The 19,698-nt window shown below is 23.8% G+C and overlaps 2 protein-coding genes across 4 annotated transcripts in view; one reads left to right on the top strand and one right to left on the bottom strand.

The window, feature by feature from the left end:
- The window catches only part of LOC126903618 (glutamate receptor 1-like), a 101,902-nt gene that overhangs the window by 54,535 nt on the left and 27,669 nt on the right, over positions 1–19,698 (top strand). For both annotated transcript variants that reach the window (XM_050681935.1, XM_050681934.1), the window contains exons 3-6: positions 12,374–12,501; positions 13,245–13,374; positions 17,709–17,841; positions 19,117–19,237. In XM_050681935.1, coding sequence (XP_050537892.1) covers positions 12,374–12,501; positions 13,245–13,374; positions 17,709–17,841; positions 19,117–19,237 — 512 coding nt within the window. The remainder of the gene's footprint in view (positions 1–12,373; positions 12,502–13,244; positions 13,375–17,708; positions 17,842–19,116; positions 19,238–19,698) is intronic.
- Positions 3,812–9,783, bottom strand: LOC126903619 (uncharacterized). 2 transcript variants are annotated; one of them, XM_050681938.1, is made up of 12 exons: positions 9,583–9,783; positions 7,750–7,887; positions 7,386–7,544; positions 6,379–6,546; positions 6,140–6,316; positions 5,744–5,893; positions 5,437–5,685; positions 5,151–5,360; positions 4,847–5,089; positions 4,673–4,777; positions 4,368–4,570; positions 3,812–4,179 (listed from the first exon to the last, which is right to left on the bottom strand). In XM_050681938.1, exons 2-12 carry the CDS (start codon positions 7,885–7,887, stop codon positions 4,173–4,175), a joined length of 1,809 nt encoding a protein of 602 aa, XP_050537895.1. In that variant the 5' UTR covers positions 9,583–9,783; the 3' UTR covers positions 3,812–4,172. The 2 variants fall into 2 exon arrangements, with proteins under 2 accessions (XP_050537895.1, XP_050537894.1); XM_050681937.1 differs by lacking the exon at positions 9,583–9,783 and adding an exon at positions 9,376–9,503.

Here is a 19,698-nt window from a genome sequence, read left to right as displayed (position 1 = left end):
AAAAAAAAAAAAAAAAAAAAAAAAAAAAAAAAACACATCTTAGTAAAATCAATACCTTCTCAGCTTCGCATCGAAGCTAAAAGTTGGTACGACAAATAAGTAGTACTATTCTAAGCAAAAAAAATCCTCAAAATTATTATTTTTAGAATATATCCATTGATTAACTTTATATCAATCACTCTATATGAAATGATAGCATTTTCACCATGAAACACGATGCATAAACATACTAAATGTTTACATTTAGTAATGACATGTTGGTTATTTCCAGTTTTAACAATAGTATTGTAAGTTTTACTGAAGTAGTTGTCCACCGCTGTGTATTACATATATGACAATCACATTTTGTATTTATCAACAATATTTATTAAATTTTATTACTGTATTTATCAATGAATTATCTAGATCAGTGGTCGGCAACCGGCGGCCCGCATCCGGCCCGCGTGGCTATTGAATACGGCCCGCTTTAAATTCTAAATCGATTAATTTAATTGAATATCATTTTGTATAAATATAATTGAACGTTGCGTTTTTGGTACGGGTATTTTATATAAGTCATATTATTATTTTAAGTTTTAGATAGTATTTTTTTGCATAATAAATAATGTAATTATAAATTTTTTTTTTTTATCTGGCCCGCGAATTCTTTTTAATTTGTAAATGTGGCCCGAGAATTAAAAAAGGTTGCCGACCACTGATCTAGATGATGCTACGACTATTCAAAATAAATCTAAGTTATAATGTTATTATTATACTATTTGTAATATTTGGGTTTGCCATACATATATTTTTTTAATACCGAAGAATATGTACAAACTTTTTTTAAAAATTGTACACGTTGACCTTTTTTTTTTGTCACTTTTATAGGCCTAAGACAATTTTTATATTATAGTTATAATATAACTATAATTATATATATTAAGAGTTATAATTATCAATTAATAAAGATTGTAAATTCACGAACACAATATTAAGAATTGACTATTATATAACAAACATTATGAACGAAAAATGGAATTAATGTGAACAAAAATTTTAAAATATTGCCGATATTTGACTTTCAAAACTTTATTGCTACTTCAAATAAACTTTTCGTATAAGATAAAATGTAATGTTTTAGCTTAACATTTTAACTTGATTTTAATTTTTATTACTTTTATACCCTACAAATTTTATTTCACGTCCGAGTAACTCAAGACATAATTTGATCAATCAGATGAAGAAAATATATAATTAACAAATTATTATAAATATTATTTAATGAATTGGTGGATTGATTAGGCGATTAAGAGTAGACATATAACTTACTGAATAGAAAATTATGTTTTATTTATGTTAACTAATATTTCTGATAAATAAATTGTAGGGAGTATTAGCATATAATTCAGTTAAACTTAAAACTTCTTTGAGATTAATTGTGATTTCGTTATATTGAACGTTTTAGATAATATACGATCTAAGTAAAAACTAGGCAATCAAATCATAAATAGTGAACAATGTAATCAAATACTACAAATTTCGAAGAAATCGAACGCGTTTTTCGATTAAAAATAAACAAATTTGTCACTATCCAATGTAAAATTAACTATTTAACTCAATCTTACAAGTTTTTGTTCATTATAAAATGAACATAAACACAAATCGAAATCAGTCAAAAGTGCATTTTATATTATTGTAAAGCTGTCATTATCAATATCACAGTTATCATATAAGTGATTTTATTATGAGCATTACTATATATTATGCTTTACAATAATTTTTTTCCTTGTTTTATAGTTAATGATAGGTATATTTTGATTTAATCAAGATGTTTTTATATATGTTTTGAAGAAAAATTGAGTCATCATTTTTACTATACTACTAAGTTCTTAAAGATGACACTTTAAATATGTTATACGAATTTTTCTTAACTACGCATTCATAATTTAGAAATCTTTTAAGATTTCTAGTTTATCTATATAAGTTATTAATTCTTAATTAAACACTCATAATCGCTAAGTAAATGACTGTTGTTTTATTTTATATTTGTTCTCATTGTTTATCACTATTGACCTGTTTCCTTACTATTTGCACAGTATGCACTTCTTTCTTGTCAAATACAATTCTTTTTTTGAAAATAACCTAAAAAATATGAACAAAAAAATATATATATAGAATGATTTATTTATTATAAACCACTAAAATAATCGAATAAAATTGATGTATTTTTTTTCGTTTTTATAGGTACATGTTTTCTCAATTTGTCAATCATTAAGTATTTTTTATGTTCATCCCTTAAACCTTAACATGCATAATTAACTAGTTTATTTAATAGATGATGATCTAATTAAGGAAATGACTAATTGATAACAATTTTTTGACCTGTATTTCGGAAGTTATTATCATTTTTATACCTAGGCTATAGACGATAGTATTGAAGATTACTAAAGATAAATGAAGAGATAAAAAAAACCATGTTTGTTTATTCAAATAAAAAACTTTAGCGTCCTTATTTTTATCGTTTTACATGAGCAGAGCCGCAGTACTGCTATTATTTTGTTCCAAAAAGCCATAAACGAGCTCGATGAATTAACACAGAAATTAATATTCATCGAACGAATATCAGACTCTAAGCTCCTGGAAACACAACCTACTGCCATGGGCACTACGGAGTGAGACTGTGGGTATAAGAACAGTAGGTACCCAGCAATTTTAAATAGTTCATCCCTTTTCGCTTCCTACCCTTCGTCGGTTATTGCGATCCATTTAAAACTGAATACTTCTCATCCCATGTTTTACTCAGACAAGGGCGGTAACGGTCGATGTATAATGACTTAGCGGCAAATCTTTTGTTTCTGTGTCGATTGCGAAAAGCAGCATCGATGGGGGAGAGTAGAACTTAAATGGTTTCGAAATCAAGGTTTGAATTTTAATCCAAACATTTGCATAAGGCCGTAGTGATGTAGTTGACTTAAGCTTAGCTAAAAATATTCCTATCAATACAATAATTACAGTCATTCGAATTTGTTGATGGGATTTTACACAATATATTCTTTTTCAACTTAGAAACATGTGAAGATAATAATATAACAATTTTATCTATAAAAGATCTATAGATATAAACTCTCAGATTTATTAATCACATATTCAATATTGAATTGTAATCCTATTAACTTTTTTTGAGTATTCAAATATAACAAAGCCATAAGTAGAATAATTTTTTTTTTAAAGGAATTATATTTTAAATAAAAATATTAACAATTTTTCGGATCACTTTTTTGATAAACCTAAAGATAATTTTCATGTTTGAAGACATAAAAATTGTAACTTTATTTTTAAGTATATTTTGTTCATTATAAAAAAATTAATTTACTCTTAAATAATACTTAAATCTCGAGTTTATTGTATTTTGATTTGGTTTTCATATTTTATGTAATCTTTATATCCACTATCATTGATTAATATGGGTTTCCTACCCTTTCATGGTTAAAATTTGAATACTCATTAAAGTGATAAATGTATCTATAAAATAGAAAAACTTTTGCATCTATGATTTGAATTACAATTTTTGAGGATAATATTAATAGTCAAATAAAAATTTTTCTGGAATTAAAGTTAATAATTTTAAAAAAAGACTAATAAATCTTTAAAATTTAAAAAGATATAAACTTCATTTAAAAGTAAAAGTTCTGACTATTGAAAATATATCTGGTAAAAAGTAAGTTGTTTCACTAAATTTTCATTTTGTTTTAAACATAAATTATTATTTTACAATACAGACATTATTTAACTAACGAACAAATTGAAACATTGAAATTTAACTAACAATAAATTATGTTAATAAGTAATGGCGTAATTTTTTAGATTTATTTTTATATCATAATGGAAAATGCAATACTATCTAAACATAAGTATAAAATCAACAAATTACATTAGTATCATTATATAATATAATAAAAACTTTGTCATAACACCTTCTTCATAGTGTATTCAAACAAAATAAATTTTAATAGTTAAACAAAAATATTACATTTAACAAATTAATGTATTTAAAATATTGACAGTTTAAATAAAAGAAAAATAATTCCACCTCAACAAGTCATAATATACTTTAATACAAGTTCTGTTATTAAAACACAACATTCTTTTTATATAGTTAAGTTAAACAAAAAGAAGTCCATAACATTGAAAAATCATACACTGCAAAAAACATAAAAAGAAGATAAAAATTAATATTTTAAATTTAGACATTAATAAATTAGGAAAATATTACTGTTTTACTTAACTTTTAAAATTATTGAGTAAAATGTGTCATTAATTATAATAAGTAACATATGAAAACTTCATTTTCACGGGCTATCTTTTTTTATGATAAACTGATTGTTTACCTTTGATATAATTGAGTATTAAATGATAATCGGGTGTTAGGGTCTTCTGCAGCATCAAAAATTTCAACAACTGGGACACCTGCGTTATCTTTTGTTATCAAGACAACATCCAATAATTTATCAATAGCCATTTCATACAATGCTCTAGATCTACTTTCAGTAAACTCTTCAGGAGGAAATAAATGAAATCCAACCTTTAAAGCCTATGAAAATAATATTTTTAAATATAAATGGGCTAAATTAACAAAGTAGAATGACTTAAAATATCATTCTACTGATTCAATAAAATATAAAAAAAAACCTACTTGAGGAGGAATTACAGCTAACATGGGATCAAGCAATTCAAGGGGAATAAACTTATCTTGATCAATTAACGAACAATTACCATAATCAATGAAGTAAACATTGAACTAAAATAAATTAAAAATATAAAATAAAGACAAAATATTTATAAATTTACATTTCTTAATAATATTTACTTGATGATCAGAAAATATGAAATCTGAGATTATTGCTCTACTCCAAGTATTTAATTCAATGCATTTGACCAAATATACTTTACTTGGTGATATATTTCTTTTAGAATAAAATTTTTCCAAAGGGCGTGACTCAGAAATTGTGTCAAGTACAGATTCTAATACAAGTAAAGTTTCATTAAAAGGATGTAAATACATATATCCGTCAGCCACAAATGATAAATTAGCTTTACATGGACTATCAAGCTAAGATAATAACAAACATTTATTTTAATTTTTAATAATTAGAAATAAAAAAATATTTTACCTCATTAATTACATTAAGTTGTATGATATCATTCATAAGCATACTATTAACATTGATTTTTCCATTATATAATGTAATTGTAGGTATTTCACTTTCAATATTATCAGGTTTAGCTGTAAATTCATTTCCAAATAATTTAGTTTCAAATAATTTTGTACATACAGGAAAATAAGGCGCAAAAAATAATGAAGTTAGAGCACAGCTGATAGCCTGTAAATTTTAACAAATTTTGTTATCTAATTTAAATTAAATATTCAATAATAATAATTATGTTTAAATATAATACTTGAGATGGAAATTTCAGAAATTTTGGTGGTAAATACATTACATTATCTCTTGGAATACTAAATTCAAGGCCTAAATCAATCAAAATTCCTAATATATTATTATTTTCAATTTTTGTCACTTGATATCTATGCCATTGTTCATCATATTCTACAGCATACACATCATCAACTTCAATACTGTACATTTTTATAAAACTTTTAGACTCTCCAGGCTTATTCATAGTATTGAACATTTCATTATACAGAATCTATAAATTAAATTATATAAAAAGGACAATAAATTGTATAAACTAAAATAATAATTACATTAATTTTATCATGAATGAAACGTATCCAAATTTTTTGACTGCTGTCAATAGTAGTAACTACAACTTGTCTTTCAGTTTTATCCACAAATTTCATCAGTGGTGCGTTACATTCATTAACTGTAGTATCCATTGACTGATCCAAATTATTCTATTTAGTTAAAAAGAATAGATGGTGTCTAATATAACATAATTATTTAAATATTGTATAGTATTGCTATAATAACAAGTGTCAAAAATTTGAGATTAAGGAAAGTTTTGATAAATCAAACTTAACCTATTTCTCACTATCTTAGCAAAATGTCTCATAGTTATGCACCACATTGATTCCAAAATTTCTAAATATTATGCACAGTAAAAAAAATATGATAGGTAATTAAAAAAAATTAATTTTTACATGTAATGAGTAGTATAATATCGCTTTATTTTGTTTAGGCAATTCTTCAATTATTATATCTGTTTTCATATTGCGTAAAGAGTTCAACCAATTTTCAGGTAAACATTCATTATAAACATCTCTGTAAACTTCTACTACTTTATCACAAAATAAACCAGCATAATTTTTTTTTAATTCCTATAAAAACGTATATAAAAATATTAAATAAAAATTGACTATATTACTTAAAACTATAATACCAATTCTAATCTTTCAACAACTAAAGACATATTTTTAGTAGTGGGTATGTTGTTATCATCATATTTCTTTTTTAATAACCCCAACGCATTACGTGCAGCCACCTGTTTTGCAACTTCTGGCAGCGAATACTTTTCTGGAAATGAACTTGCTAGAGAAGTTACACCAAGCTTAAATTTTGAAAGAAAATAAATATTAGACACTTAAAATATATAACTTTTACAGCAATTAAATATTTATTTTTAAATTTTTCAATTACTTATTTATATTCTTGACATGATGTTATATCAGTTACTTTTTTCGTTAAATAAATATTGTAAAAAATATTAATGTTTTTAGTTACACACAGTAAAATTGGGTAGATAGAAATGTATAAATCAATAAAAACAACTGAAAGAGTAGAATCTAGGTTAATCTTTTTTTTTGCTCATCAACTTAATTTATAAAAATGTTCAAAGTACACTCGCAAAAAATCAATGTGAGAGCAAGTCTTGTTTAAATTTTACTATCAGCTTCTGTTCACCTCAAAGTACATTCCTCTATTTAAAATTTTTTGTTATTATTTGGTCTATAATGTATGAACTTTAAGAGTGTGAAATTATATTTTTTTAATAAAATCAAAAATATTTAACTAGTTTTAAAATATGAAAATATTATAATCAAGGAAATTCTATTTCAATAAAAAATTTGAAACGGGTATTTAAAAAATTCTTAATTTTTTATACTTCAACAAAGTAGGAATGCAGCAGAAAATGGTTGGATGATAAAAATAATTATAACCTAAGCCTCAATCCATTCTGTAAGTCAATAACTCACATTTTTAAAATTATTTAAAATGTTGAATGCTGTATATAAAAATCTAGTACTGAAAAATTGGGAGAATCAAACAAATTAAATAATACTCAAATATAACATTTTAAATTTTAATGTTATGAAATTAAAAATAAAACATACTTATAATGCATGGGTACTAAAAATTAATTCATAATTATTATAATAGTTTATTTACATTAATGTTAGCATAATATGCAGGTAAATTGGCTTTTGATTTACATTGAAAGACTGTAAACTCAGCTTCACCGAGGTTTCTTTCTTCCAAATATTTTTGCATCATTTTTATGTAGTCAATCCCATTATATTCTTGCACATTATGATCAATGGTATCTGTCTAAAAATGTATTAATCTTATATTATAATTTTATTCTAAACACATTTAATATTTAAGGTTCAATCAAAACCTAATTATATAAACTCAAATTTTAAATAGTAATTTAAATGATTACTATAACATAAATATTTAATAAATTACATCATTATATTCTATTATAAAATTGGTAAATTATATAAAAATATATATTATATATAAAACTTACAGGATCATGCCGAAAATTATATTTTTTATTTGAGCGACCTTGTTTCAAACTTTTCTTAACATTAACACTGATTAAACTAGTATCATTCATGTTCTGTACCCAACTTTCATTTTCATTTTGTTCTTGATAATCCATCATCTAAATATATAGAAAATTCAATTTATTTATTATATTATAATTAAACTGCTAAATATGGAAAAAATTAACTACCAATGTTTTTATGATTTGTCATAATTGGGCAAAATGTAGTGTCTAAGAAAAATATCTACTCATTATGTAAATTGAACAAAGTTTTATTTTTAGATTCTTAGTTGTAATTTTTTTTATTTTACCATCCCCTAAATAAAATTATGGTTCTTCGTATTTATACAATTATACAAAATTATTTCTGGACTTCAATGAAAAATTAGTATTAATTAGTATTACAAAATTTTGTATTAATGAGCACTGCCTTTTATTCTTTATAATAATAACAATAATGTAAATATTATAAATACATTCATTATGATAACCAATTTAAAAATATATATAACAATAATGTAAATATTATAAATACATTCATTATGATAACCAATTTAAAAATATATATAACAATAATGTAAATATTATAAATACATTCATTATGATAACCAATTTAAAAATATATATAACAATAATGTAAATATTATAAATACATTCATTATGATAACCAATTTAAAAATATATATAACAATAATGTAAATATTATAAATACATTCATTATGATAACCAATTTAAAAATATATATAACAATAATGTAAATATTATAAATACATTCATTATGATAACCAATTTAAAAATATATATAACAATAATGTAAATATTATAAATACATTCATTATGATAACCAATTTAAAAATATATATAACAATAATGTAAATATTATAAATACATTCATTATGATAACCAATTTAAAAATATATATAACAATAATGTAAATATTATAAATACATTCATTATGATAACCAATTTAAAAATATATATAACAATAATGTAAATATTATAAATACATTCATTATGATAACCAATTTAAAAATATATATAACAATAATGTAAATATTATAAATACATTCATTATGATAACCAATTTAAAAATATATATAACAATAATGTAAATATTATAAATACATTCATTATGATAACCAATTTAAATATATATATATTAACAGGAAATAATTTGGTATGAAAAAGTTGTTACTTTTATTTAATTTAAATAATTTATTATAATTTAAATGTTGAAGCATAGATCTTTCATTTTAATTATGAATGTATGAATCAACTAAATAATTATGCAAACATTGCTTTATGAAATAAAATACATTTATCTTAAATAAAGTTGAAAAGTAAAAAATATTATTCATATCAATGTAATATTGGTATTTTAAAGTATTATTAGGACAAAAAATAAAATAAATAAATCTCACGAAATTTTATACTAATAAAAAAGTTGCATAAGTGTTAAGTTAAATTTGGTACAAATTTAACTTTAAAGCAATTATTAACTTTGAATTGAAGAAACCCAGATATCTAATTTTATTTATTTAAATTATCTGTAACTTAAAAGATAAATTTGAAAGTAGCAAACATTATACTTGATGGCAAACTTACGTCCATTTTACGATATTACATATAAAATTATATTAAAAGGAACTTTGAATAATATTATGTGAAAAATATGAATACTATTTTAATGAAATTCACTGGCATACGATTATCATTCTATATTAATAATTACTATAGCTAACCTTATTAATTAATACTTAATTTAAAAATAAAAAAAGATAGCCATTATCACATCGCTAGTTTTGAACTTACCTTAAGAAAATTTTAAGTAAAATTGTTTGTTAAAATAATATGGAAAATATGAGTGTCTTGTGAAACTCAATAAATATCAATTGTTTTAGTTAGGTCAAAGCATAACAAAAAAAATTCAAAAGTCAAAGCAAAAAGAATAGAGAAAAAAATAATTAAAACTCGCGATAAACGACATGAGTTTAGATCTATTAAAAATGTTATAAATGTAATAAAAATAAAAACATCAACGGCCATCTCACATTATCAGTGTAGCCAAATTAAATTATAATAAGCTAACCCTATTTGGACACAACTATAACTAAAAGTTTAATATGTCATATGGACATATGTAATAGGTATTAGAGTAGCCTGTTAATTTTCCTTAAACTAATTCATTCTTTATTTTATTAATCTCTAATTTTTATAATTTATTAACAACTAAGTTATCATTCGTGCATTGTTTATTGCTTAAAACGAAAACGTTATTTTGAGCAAATAGAACATATTAAATTTTGGATGATTGCATTACAATTTTACGTTTTTACTGTAGACATTGTGCATTTAGGTAACAAAGCAGTGTGTAATGGAGGAAATTTGTGTAACTCCTGTAACTCCATATCGAGTTATATGTGTTGTATACAAATATTATCTAAACCTATAAATAATTCTTAAACTAAGAGTTTTTCAAATTTTTGAACATTAAACTTCAGAATATAAAAAAAACGCAATAGACTTTATAAGTATTTGCACAATTTTTTTTATCGAGATTGAATAATAAGTAACTTATAGTATATTTCTTAATAATGTTATACAAAAATATGTTCCACAATGTTATGTTAGTAGGTTTAAATTTTCTTGTTGGTTTAGTAGAATTATACGGAAACTAAAAGTTGAGAAAAACAAAATAGGTTGTACAAAATACCTAGGTGTTCTAATGACTAACTTTTTTAACTTTATGAGGCAAATTAAAAAAATTGACTAAAAGTGTAATAATATCAATTTAGCCCAAACACACAAACAGCTGAAATAGAATTCTAGATTTGTTTAGAAATTCATTAAAAATATAAAAAGTATAAATGAATTGTCTTATTTATTGAAATTAAATAATAAACATGCTTCTGATTTAAAATAATTTGCTAAATTATTTAAATGTTATATTGTAACAGTATATATTAAATTGCGTATAAAATTAGTTGATAATTTTGTTAGAAATAATAGTAATTTTTCTAAATGTAATTTTTCGTTAGCTAAGATTTTTAGTAGCTCAGAAAAGTTAAGTATCCAATATCATATCTAATATCAGGTTTTGATTTGATTCCAATTGTATTTTTATACAACTACGGGTTACGCGTTACCCTATCCAATTTTCAAACTTTTTAATTGGTCTATACAGTTTAAATTATTAGCTAATAATGTAAAAGTATTAGGTATAATATATAATCTGATTTAAGTTTTAAAATACATATTAATACGTTATGTGTAAAGTTCTATGACAACTTAGGTTTTATTCGACGAAATTGTGGTAATTTTAAATTTGTTTATTGTTTAATAGCGCTTTATTTTATTCTAATAAGCTATGGGTTAGAAAATGCATCTATGGTATGGACTCCTAATCATGTAGGCCTTATAGAAAAAATTAAAAAAGTACAAAAGAAATTTCATTATTTGTTGCGTTTAAATCCAATATGTTAGGACAACCTATAATCAACGTAAACGACATTAAAACTTAGTTTCTTTGAAATCAAGACGTTTATATAATGATATATTTAAAATTAAAATTATATTAATTTAAAACTAAATAAAATTTTAATGTAACTTTAATTTTAAATAATATTAGCCACAGTGATAAATTTTTATTATATAATGATGCATGGTATATTTTTAAAATTTTAAGTGGTTTTGTCAATAGTATGGAACTACTCTCTATAGTTACTTTTGTAGTGCCTTGTGTAAATATACAGTATTATAATATTTTTCATGTTAAACATCAAACTGAAAACTATGTTGTCAGTATAAGTATTTGTAATAAGTCATGATCTTGATTTTTTTGATAATTGTCTCAAACTAAAATTGTATATCTAAATGTATAATATTTTTTACTTTAAATACGTGTATTCCCATTTAGACATAGATTAATTTTTCATTGAATGGTAACGTTATTAAGGCTTTATATCGGCATTACAAGTAAATTAGCAATTACAAATATATTTTTATTAAAAAAGTCACCTATATTTTTTTCTTTTCCTGGTGCACTTTAATCTTATACATATTTTATAAGGTTATTACAAAAGTTAAAAATAAAAATATGGTTATATATATATTGAAATAATATAGTCTAAATCTGAAAAAATAAATTCTTATTATTATTGAACAAAAAGATTATATAGGAGTATGGTATACATGTATGTTTTATTCTTAGACGTTTACGTTGAAATAAATTGGTAGTGTAATTTGTGTATGTCAGTATGTGATAAAAACGAAATGGTAATTCTTGTCTGGTGAATAGCATTTTCAAATTAACGGGCCATCCAATTGTATTACAATTCGTAAATGTTAGTTTAAAAAAGAATTTAAGTGGTATGCCATCGTGTAAAAACTTAATGATACCAACGACAAATCACGTGTTCTTTAACAGTTTGTCCTTACAATGTTTTCATTATTCTTATTGTGTNAATTCGTAAATGTTAGTTTAAAAAAGAATTTAAGTGGTATGCCATCGTGTAAAAACTTAATGATACCAACGACAAATCACGTTTTCTTTAACAGTTTGTCCTTACAATGTTTTCATTATTCTTATTGTGTTTTTTTTTAGTTTGTAACCAATTTTCACGAGGTGTCTATTCTATGTTGGGTAGTGTTAGTCCTGAATCATTTGATACACTACATTCGTACAGCAATACGTTCCAGATGCCGTTTGTGACACCTTGGTTCCCAGAACAAGTATGAAATTTAAATTATATATATTTTTATTGACTAATATTTAGTAAATTTTGTGATGTTTTCGAATAATCCTTGTATGGTCAAGAAATTTACTGTAAAAAAATTGTTAAAATAAATGAAGTAATAATCAAATAATCACAATATTTTAGAATTAATAAAGTTTTATACTTAAAATACAACAAATTTGTCCTAATTATAATTAAATAAATGTATTTGCATTCAAAAAGTACTTTAAAAGATTTATTTTGAATCACGATTTTATTAACAAAATAATAACAAGTTATGCTATGTTATGGTTATGCTAAGTATATAAAGCATATAACACGGGGGTGGTGTGGTCAAGTCGGTAACGCGGCAGTGCTTGACGAGTACTGCCTCGGGTTCGTAATTCGATCATGGGCGGCTACATATGCCTGGCGAGAAACACAGTCCGGTAATTAGAGCCGCCATCCCCCCTCTCTTTGGCGACTGATTAACCATCCGTCCAAGAGTATCAAAGGTTAGGAAAACCTCTCTTTTTAAGTTAGTTTTGGGGAGTTCGCCATGGACCTAATAAACCTAAAAAAAAGTATTTAAATACTATTTAACAAAAAATGTCCACTTGCCTAACTTGCAAGTTAAAATTTTCTTTAGTTATATTACCATTTAATAATTTCAAATAATTATTTGAAAAGAAATAGCGAATATATATGTCTTATGAAATTAATTATAAGTATTTTTAATTATTGCTATATTAATTTAAGGTTCTTTTACCATCATCAGGAATGTTGGATTATGCTGTCAGTTTAAGACCAGATTATCACCAAGCTATACTTGATACAGTTCGATATTATGGTTGGACAAGTGTTATATATATATACGATTCTCATGACGGTAATTAAAATATTTAAATTCTTTGTAGAAGTTTTATACGGTTAGTTAAGGGTTATTACTGACTTTTCCAACAGCAAGTAATAAGGGTAGCTAGTCGAAAAGACTAAATCTAATCTAGTCTAAAGAATAAATCCTAAAAAAGAATCGTTTTTATCAGAAAAATTGCTCTTCTATTAAACGAAGCTGTTTGTGTCAAAATGTGAAACAGAAATGGTTTTAAACTATGTTAAAAGTATATTCTTTATTATTAGTCTCTAATAAGAAAAAAATAAAACGATTTTTCCCAACATTTCAAATTGGTAATTTTTTATACAAAAGCTATGTTAAAATAAGTACTTATTGAGCTATAAACATTTTGATAAAGTGGGCATAGCTCTACTGGTGTATTTGCATCCCACCCACGCTGCATACATCCTGTACCCATTCTATCTACTCATTTTCATACTAAAATTCTCATACTCAATAACTTATCCTAAACTTGTTATGGATCTTTCGAAATTTTATGTAAGAAAGGGATAAAAAGGTTTGGCTCAAAGCTTGAAAACATACATATAAAAGTAGAAATTATTCCACTTACCCATTGAAAATGTACCAACAAATTTGCGTTCATGAAATACATATTTGATACCAGTTTATATAACGATGGATTAGTACATTAAATAGTTAAGTAGTTCTTTAACGAATTGAGGTAATTGTGTAATTGTATTAACCTTAACGTAAAATGTATTGTGTATAAATTTGGAATAAAAAAAAAACACAATATTTGAGACGTTAAATTGCATTTAATAGTGATAATGCACAAGAGATGTTAGAAAAAAATGTAAATTACTTTTCTTAAAAAAGGCAAAAATAAATTTAACTCTTTTTTTTTCACTATTATCGATAATTTACTAAGAAATTTAAAAAAATGTATCCCAGCGACTTGTATTCTATGAGTAAATAATCACCGGAGTTAACAAATGAAGCTATTTTTGTGTAAACAAATCGCTATTTGTCGTGTTGTTATTATTTTATACATCAATTATTTATTCAATAATTAGTATTTACACTTTAAGCCAAACAGTAATGTCATAAAAATGACGGATAGTACCCCCCAATGTTAAAAACTCATCTCTTTCAAAAAAAAAAAAAAAAATTATAATATTAAGATTTAGATGTTGTTAAAGATAAATATTTTTACAGTGATTTTTGCTGATATAAGTGTCCATCTAATAAGCATAATAAATGGTACATTAGGGATCTCTCCCACTTCTGAAAAAACATCATCTAACTATCATTAACATTTGATAAATTACAATATCAGTTTTTAATTAATTAAGTAAAATTATAACTAGTTAACGATTGTGAAAATAATCAAACTTTTTTTAATCACAATCTCGTCGAAGCATCTATCGTTATTTTTAAGACTTAAAATATTTAAAAAAAAATAATTCAAATTTTTTCATCGCTTTTCTTAATTTAACTTGACAAGGTTAGTTTAATTCAAACATATTTATTTATATTTTCTTTAGTAAAAATAAATTACAGCAATTTTGTATATATTATTATTTTTTTATTCATATTCATTTTTTTTCTGTATTTTATATACTTAGATATAAACGTAAAAGATCTTTTAACAATTTTCATAAAATGGGTTTGGTTTTTCTAGTTTTTATAAAAAATTATGATGACATTTTCGCTAGTATATATAATTAATTTTACAAAACATTCTAAATAAATATCATTTTTTTTTTCAAATTCCAGCATTATTGTGGGCTACCCTAGAACTGCCGTTAGGTATTACTTCAGTGCGACCATTGAACCAGATAACTGCCATAAAGTACATTAATTAACAGTACGCTAATTTGTATATTGACACCAAAAGCAGACGAATTTAAGAAGGCTTTATTGAATATTTATAATATTCTGTATATTTTAAATAATATTTTATATATTATATATTACATCATACATTATATATTTTTACAATAATATTAATTTATACTTAATCAAGAGCAAATAAAAATATCTTATAGTTTATTTTTTAAATGTCTGTTATAAATGATTCCATACAACATTGTAGTGAAGCATTTTTAAGAAACTACTCGATCCAAGTTTCTTTCCTAGGCATATACTTATGTTACCTCCGTTGGAAATTTGTATGAATTCTTTATTATAATAATTTTGATTCCACTTTACAATTTAAATAGTTTTTATAGAAATTCTGTTCATTTTATTTAAATGTCTTCGACATTTAGTTTTATGTGTCGGATATTGTCATGCGATTTAAAAATTGTACTTAGTGAGCGAGTACTTTTATTACTGGTTCATTTAATACTGAATGGTACGAATGAATGAAATGAACTGAATTCTTTTTACTATTGGATATTTTTATTTTAAGTTTTAAAATGTTTTATTTTTGTTTTTATTTTATTTTAACATTTTTCATTACAGGGATAAAAAAAAAGTATTCATCGTATAGAATTCTTATACTTCACTATTATTAGTTTTAATCGACATTTAAAAAAATAAATATTCTATTTTCATTTTTTTCTAGTTCTATGTCTTTTGAAATATATTAACTTAAACGTATCAGATGCATATAAAACTTTACACCTTCTAATAATGTTTTTACTTCTCCAGTTATTTTAAATGTATTTTTCTGGAATAAATACTGTTTCTATAGGTACGAAAAAGGCATAAAGCTCAGTTATGCTAGATTTAAATTTAGCAATTTTCTTTTATTAAGCTTAAAAAGTAATAATATTCAATCTTCTAAGTTCTAGAAAGTTTCGCTGTTATTATCGAAAAGTTCTGGCTTAATCTGTCGAAGGATACTTGATAAATTTAAATAAATATAAGCGATAAACGACACAGAAAACTTTTTGCGAACACCTGTCAGAGAGCACTAGTTTTTCAGCTAAACGTGATAAGTTGCTATTGCTATGCGTAAAAGGTGTAGAAAAGTAAAATCGGCTAAAGATAAATTGACGTACGGATGACGCCGGCATTTTTGGACTTAACGTTTCAGTAAAATAATTTAATGTTATACACTTCCGACGCATTCCAATTATTCAAAAACCCTCCTAATTCTCAAAGGAAACGAAATAACATTCGTATGCTAAGACTTATAAACGTTAACTCGGTGTAAGCAAAGTCAGTTAAACGGACAACTCGAATTTAATTTTAACTGAATGTTCTATGAAACCTCGTAACTATACAACTGTTTTGTTTGTACATAATATGTCTAACGGTTTCTTAAACCTTAACACAAATATTTTCCTATTTTCAGCTTGAAATGTAAAACACCACATTTTTAAAAGGCGGTTTTTTGCTATTGTAACAATTTCTTTTTTTGAATGTTCTTGTTCATTTTTTTAGATTTTCTTAAACTTTAGGAATTAAAAATCAATTAAAACAGAAGCATTAAAAAATAATATATAAATAAAAAATGTTGAGACAAAAGCGATTTTTACAAAAAAAAAAAGTATTTAAAGAAAACAAAACAAAAGAGCTTCTTTGTTAATGTAAAAAGTACTTAATAATGAATAGAGTTCTTTTATCGTAATAATCATTTACTATCAAATACATTTGTTAAACCCTATAAAAAGAAGCATTTTAAATTTGGTATTGTCTTTATGATGTATATATTATTTGAACATGTAATTTACATATTCATTTCAAGTATACAAGGTTTTTATATTACTGTATTATAGGGTACCATTTAATTTATTAATTTTTAATAAATAAAATATAAACTTATATAGACAAATCTAATTATTTGTTCTATTATTTCTTGCTATGGAAATTGCTACCTGAAGCATTAATTTTGAATAAAATGAAAAAACAATGTTGAAACTTTCTTTGTATTTTATCATTAAGAAGTGATACTATACTTGAACGTGTGTTTGTTTTGATTGAAGAATCATTATCGTTTTAAAATGAAAAAAAGTTATGAAAATTATCTCGACAAATGTGGATTATCCGATATAATGTGTATGTATGTATAATACAATATGTATTATATAATGTGTATTATTATAAATAATCCGTAATTTCAAATATACAACTGTAATGAACAAAGTTGAAAAATGTTAGATTAAATTTACTTAATGTCGATTTGTATACAAATTGTTAATATTTATATGCGAAAAAAATATAACTTTTAATAATATCATAAATAAATTATGATTTAATTAATTTGAATAGTTGAGCAAATTCCAGTCATGCATATTTTATTTATAAATATATTGAATTTTATTACAGTGCACTATGTTTAATATGATTGTTATTATAGTGTACTTACTTTTAAAAAGGGCTGTATAGTAATATAAACGTACATTTTATTGTTTTAGGTCTTTTACGACTGCAACAGCTTTATGATGCTTTGGATCTTGAACCTGAAAGTCTTAAAGTCGAGATGGTGAAACGAATACAAAACGTATCAGATGCATTAAATTTTATACACCACATCGAGAAAGCTAATAGGTAAGAGGAAAACAAAAGTGTAAAAGATTTTTATACAATATTATAAGTTATATTATGCATAAAATAAAGCCTAATTTTACAATTTGACTGTAAATAATTAATTTTTGAGGTTTAGGTTAAAAACTAAATAAGGTAATGCCAAATTTTTTTTTCCCAAAATTAGGAATATTGTAAAGCAAATTTGGATTAAAAAGGTTTTGGATAAGTTAGCGTTAATTATAGTTACTATTTTGCGTTTATTCAATTTTAAATTGTATTTAAATGAATTTACAATGTAAATTTTACACGTATAAATACTTTTGGTCGATTGAACACTACTACAGTATATTGATTTTACAGGGATATTTTTTTTATACTAAATCAACCTTCTAGAATTTGACCCATTTCACCAGACAAGTGTAGCGTATTTAGTGCATTACAAAAAATAAATGTTTCAAGACTTAAATATATCAAAGTATACATAAAAATTTTTCATCGGTCTTTTTCCTTTACTAAATCTTTATCCTGTCTTTTTTTATGTTTTTTTTTATTGATTAATTTATTTTTATTTTATATTATGATTTATAAAATTATAATATGGTTTATAATACTATTGCAAACACTTATTTAAAGATTGTCTCTAATCATAAAATATTTAAAAACAAAATCATGCCTAATAGATTAGTAGTTATAAATACTAGAGACCAGCTCGAGCCTAAAATATATGTTTTAAATCTATTCGAACTATTTTTTAGAAGCTCAATCCGAACCAACCCGAATATTTAAATAAAATTTTAGGCCCGATCCAATCCATTCAAAAAAATACTATTATTCTAAAAACATTATATATATTTTTACTATTTCGAACGCTGCAGGTATACATTTAAGAGTTTGCTGTTTCAAAGTGAAATTATCTGATATAGATTGAATGACTGATATTTTAGTTTATTTATCTTAATCCAGAGACAATGAACACCATTATCTTTTTTAATAATCTATTTTACAGCCCAACCCGACTTATGGACCGGGCTAAATTCGGATCGAATCTAGCTCGGCCTTAACTGATCATTTCTCAAGACAATGACAAACAATGTAGTTTTAGACCAAAAACTAAAATATCGGCTATTTAGACAATATTGACTATCTATTCGCATCTATTGGATACTAATAGATAGTTAACGAAAAACAAAAAATTAGAAAATGTATTTCTATTAATAGAATTATCCGTTAAATAAAATAATAATATTAATATTAAATTGGTTACATTTAATAGGTAAATATGACTTTATGTTTTAGGTGGGGTCCGAAGAGAATTATTCTCGATTGTCCAACTTATTTGGCCAAGCAAATAGTCATATCTCATGTAAAAAACATTCAACTTGGAAAAAGAACATACCACTATTTACTCAGTGGATTGGTAAATTTATTTTTAAATATTTATTGCAATAAATTATTTTTAGTATAAAATATTTAATAGTTTTTGAAATACCAAATGCAACAAAATTTAAAGTAGGACTTTAAAAATGTTTTTTTAAATGTACTCAAAGGTATCTTAATGTAAGTTTTAGAGATGAAAAGAAAGTCTCAATGAACTTAGTTGTAAACACTAACTATTACTTACCTTTAATTAACTTTGAATTTCTATTTAAATACCTTCTTAACATTTATATATAAATATATATATATAAATATTTAGGTTTTATTCAGGGTATTGAAATATTGATTTTCTTTGTGTCTATAAATATTTTTATGTCATTAAACATAAAGTTGTCATTTGTGTTCTTTAAAAGTTAGACAATTGAAAAAGATGGACAGTGTGACCGAGTCAGTAACGCGGCAGTGCTTAATGCGCACACTATCTCGGATTTGAACTCGGTC

The sequence above is a fragment of the Daktulosphaira vitifoliae genome, unplaced genomic scaffold (assembly GCF_025091365.1).
Source record: "Daktulosphaira vitifoliae isolate Bord-2020 unplaced genomic scaffold, ASM2509136v1 Scaffold_4, whole genome shotgun sequence".
Lineage (NCBI taxonomy): Eukaryota > Metazoa > Arthropoda > Insecta > Hemiptera > Phylloxeridae > Daktulosphaira > Daktulosphaira vitifoliae.
Note: the sequence above shows the minus strand (reverse complement) of the source record. Positions and strands in the feature narration are given on the sequence as shown.

Coding starts and splice junctions, on each gene's coding strand:
- LOC126903619 (XM_050681937.1), bottom strand. Junction 6,317..6,378: donor TTGTTGAAAGATTAGAATTG/GTATTATAGTTT, acceptor ACGTTTTTATAG/GAATTAAAAAAAAATTATGC. Junction 5,686..5,743: donor TCATTCATGATAAAATTAAT/GTAATTATTATT, acceptor TTTAATTTATAG/ATTCTGTATAATGAAATGTT.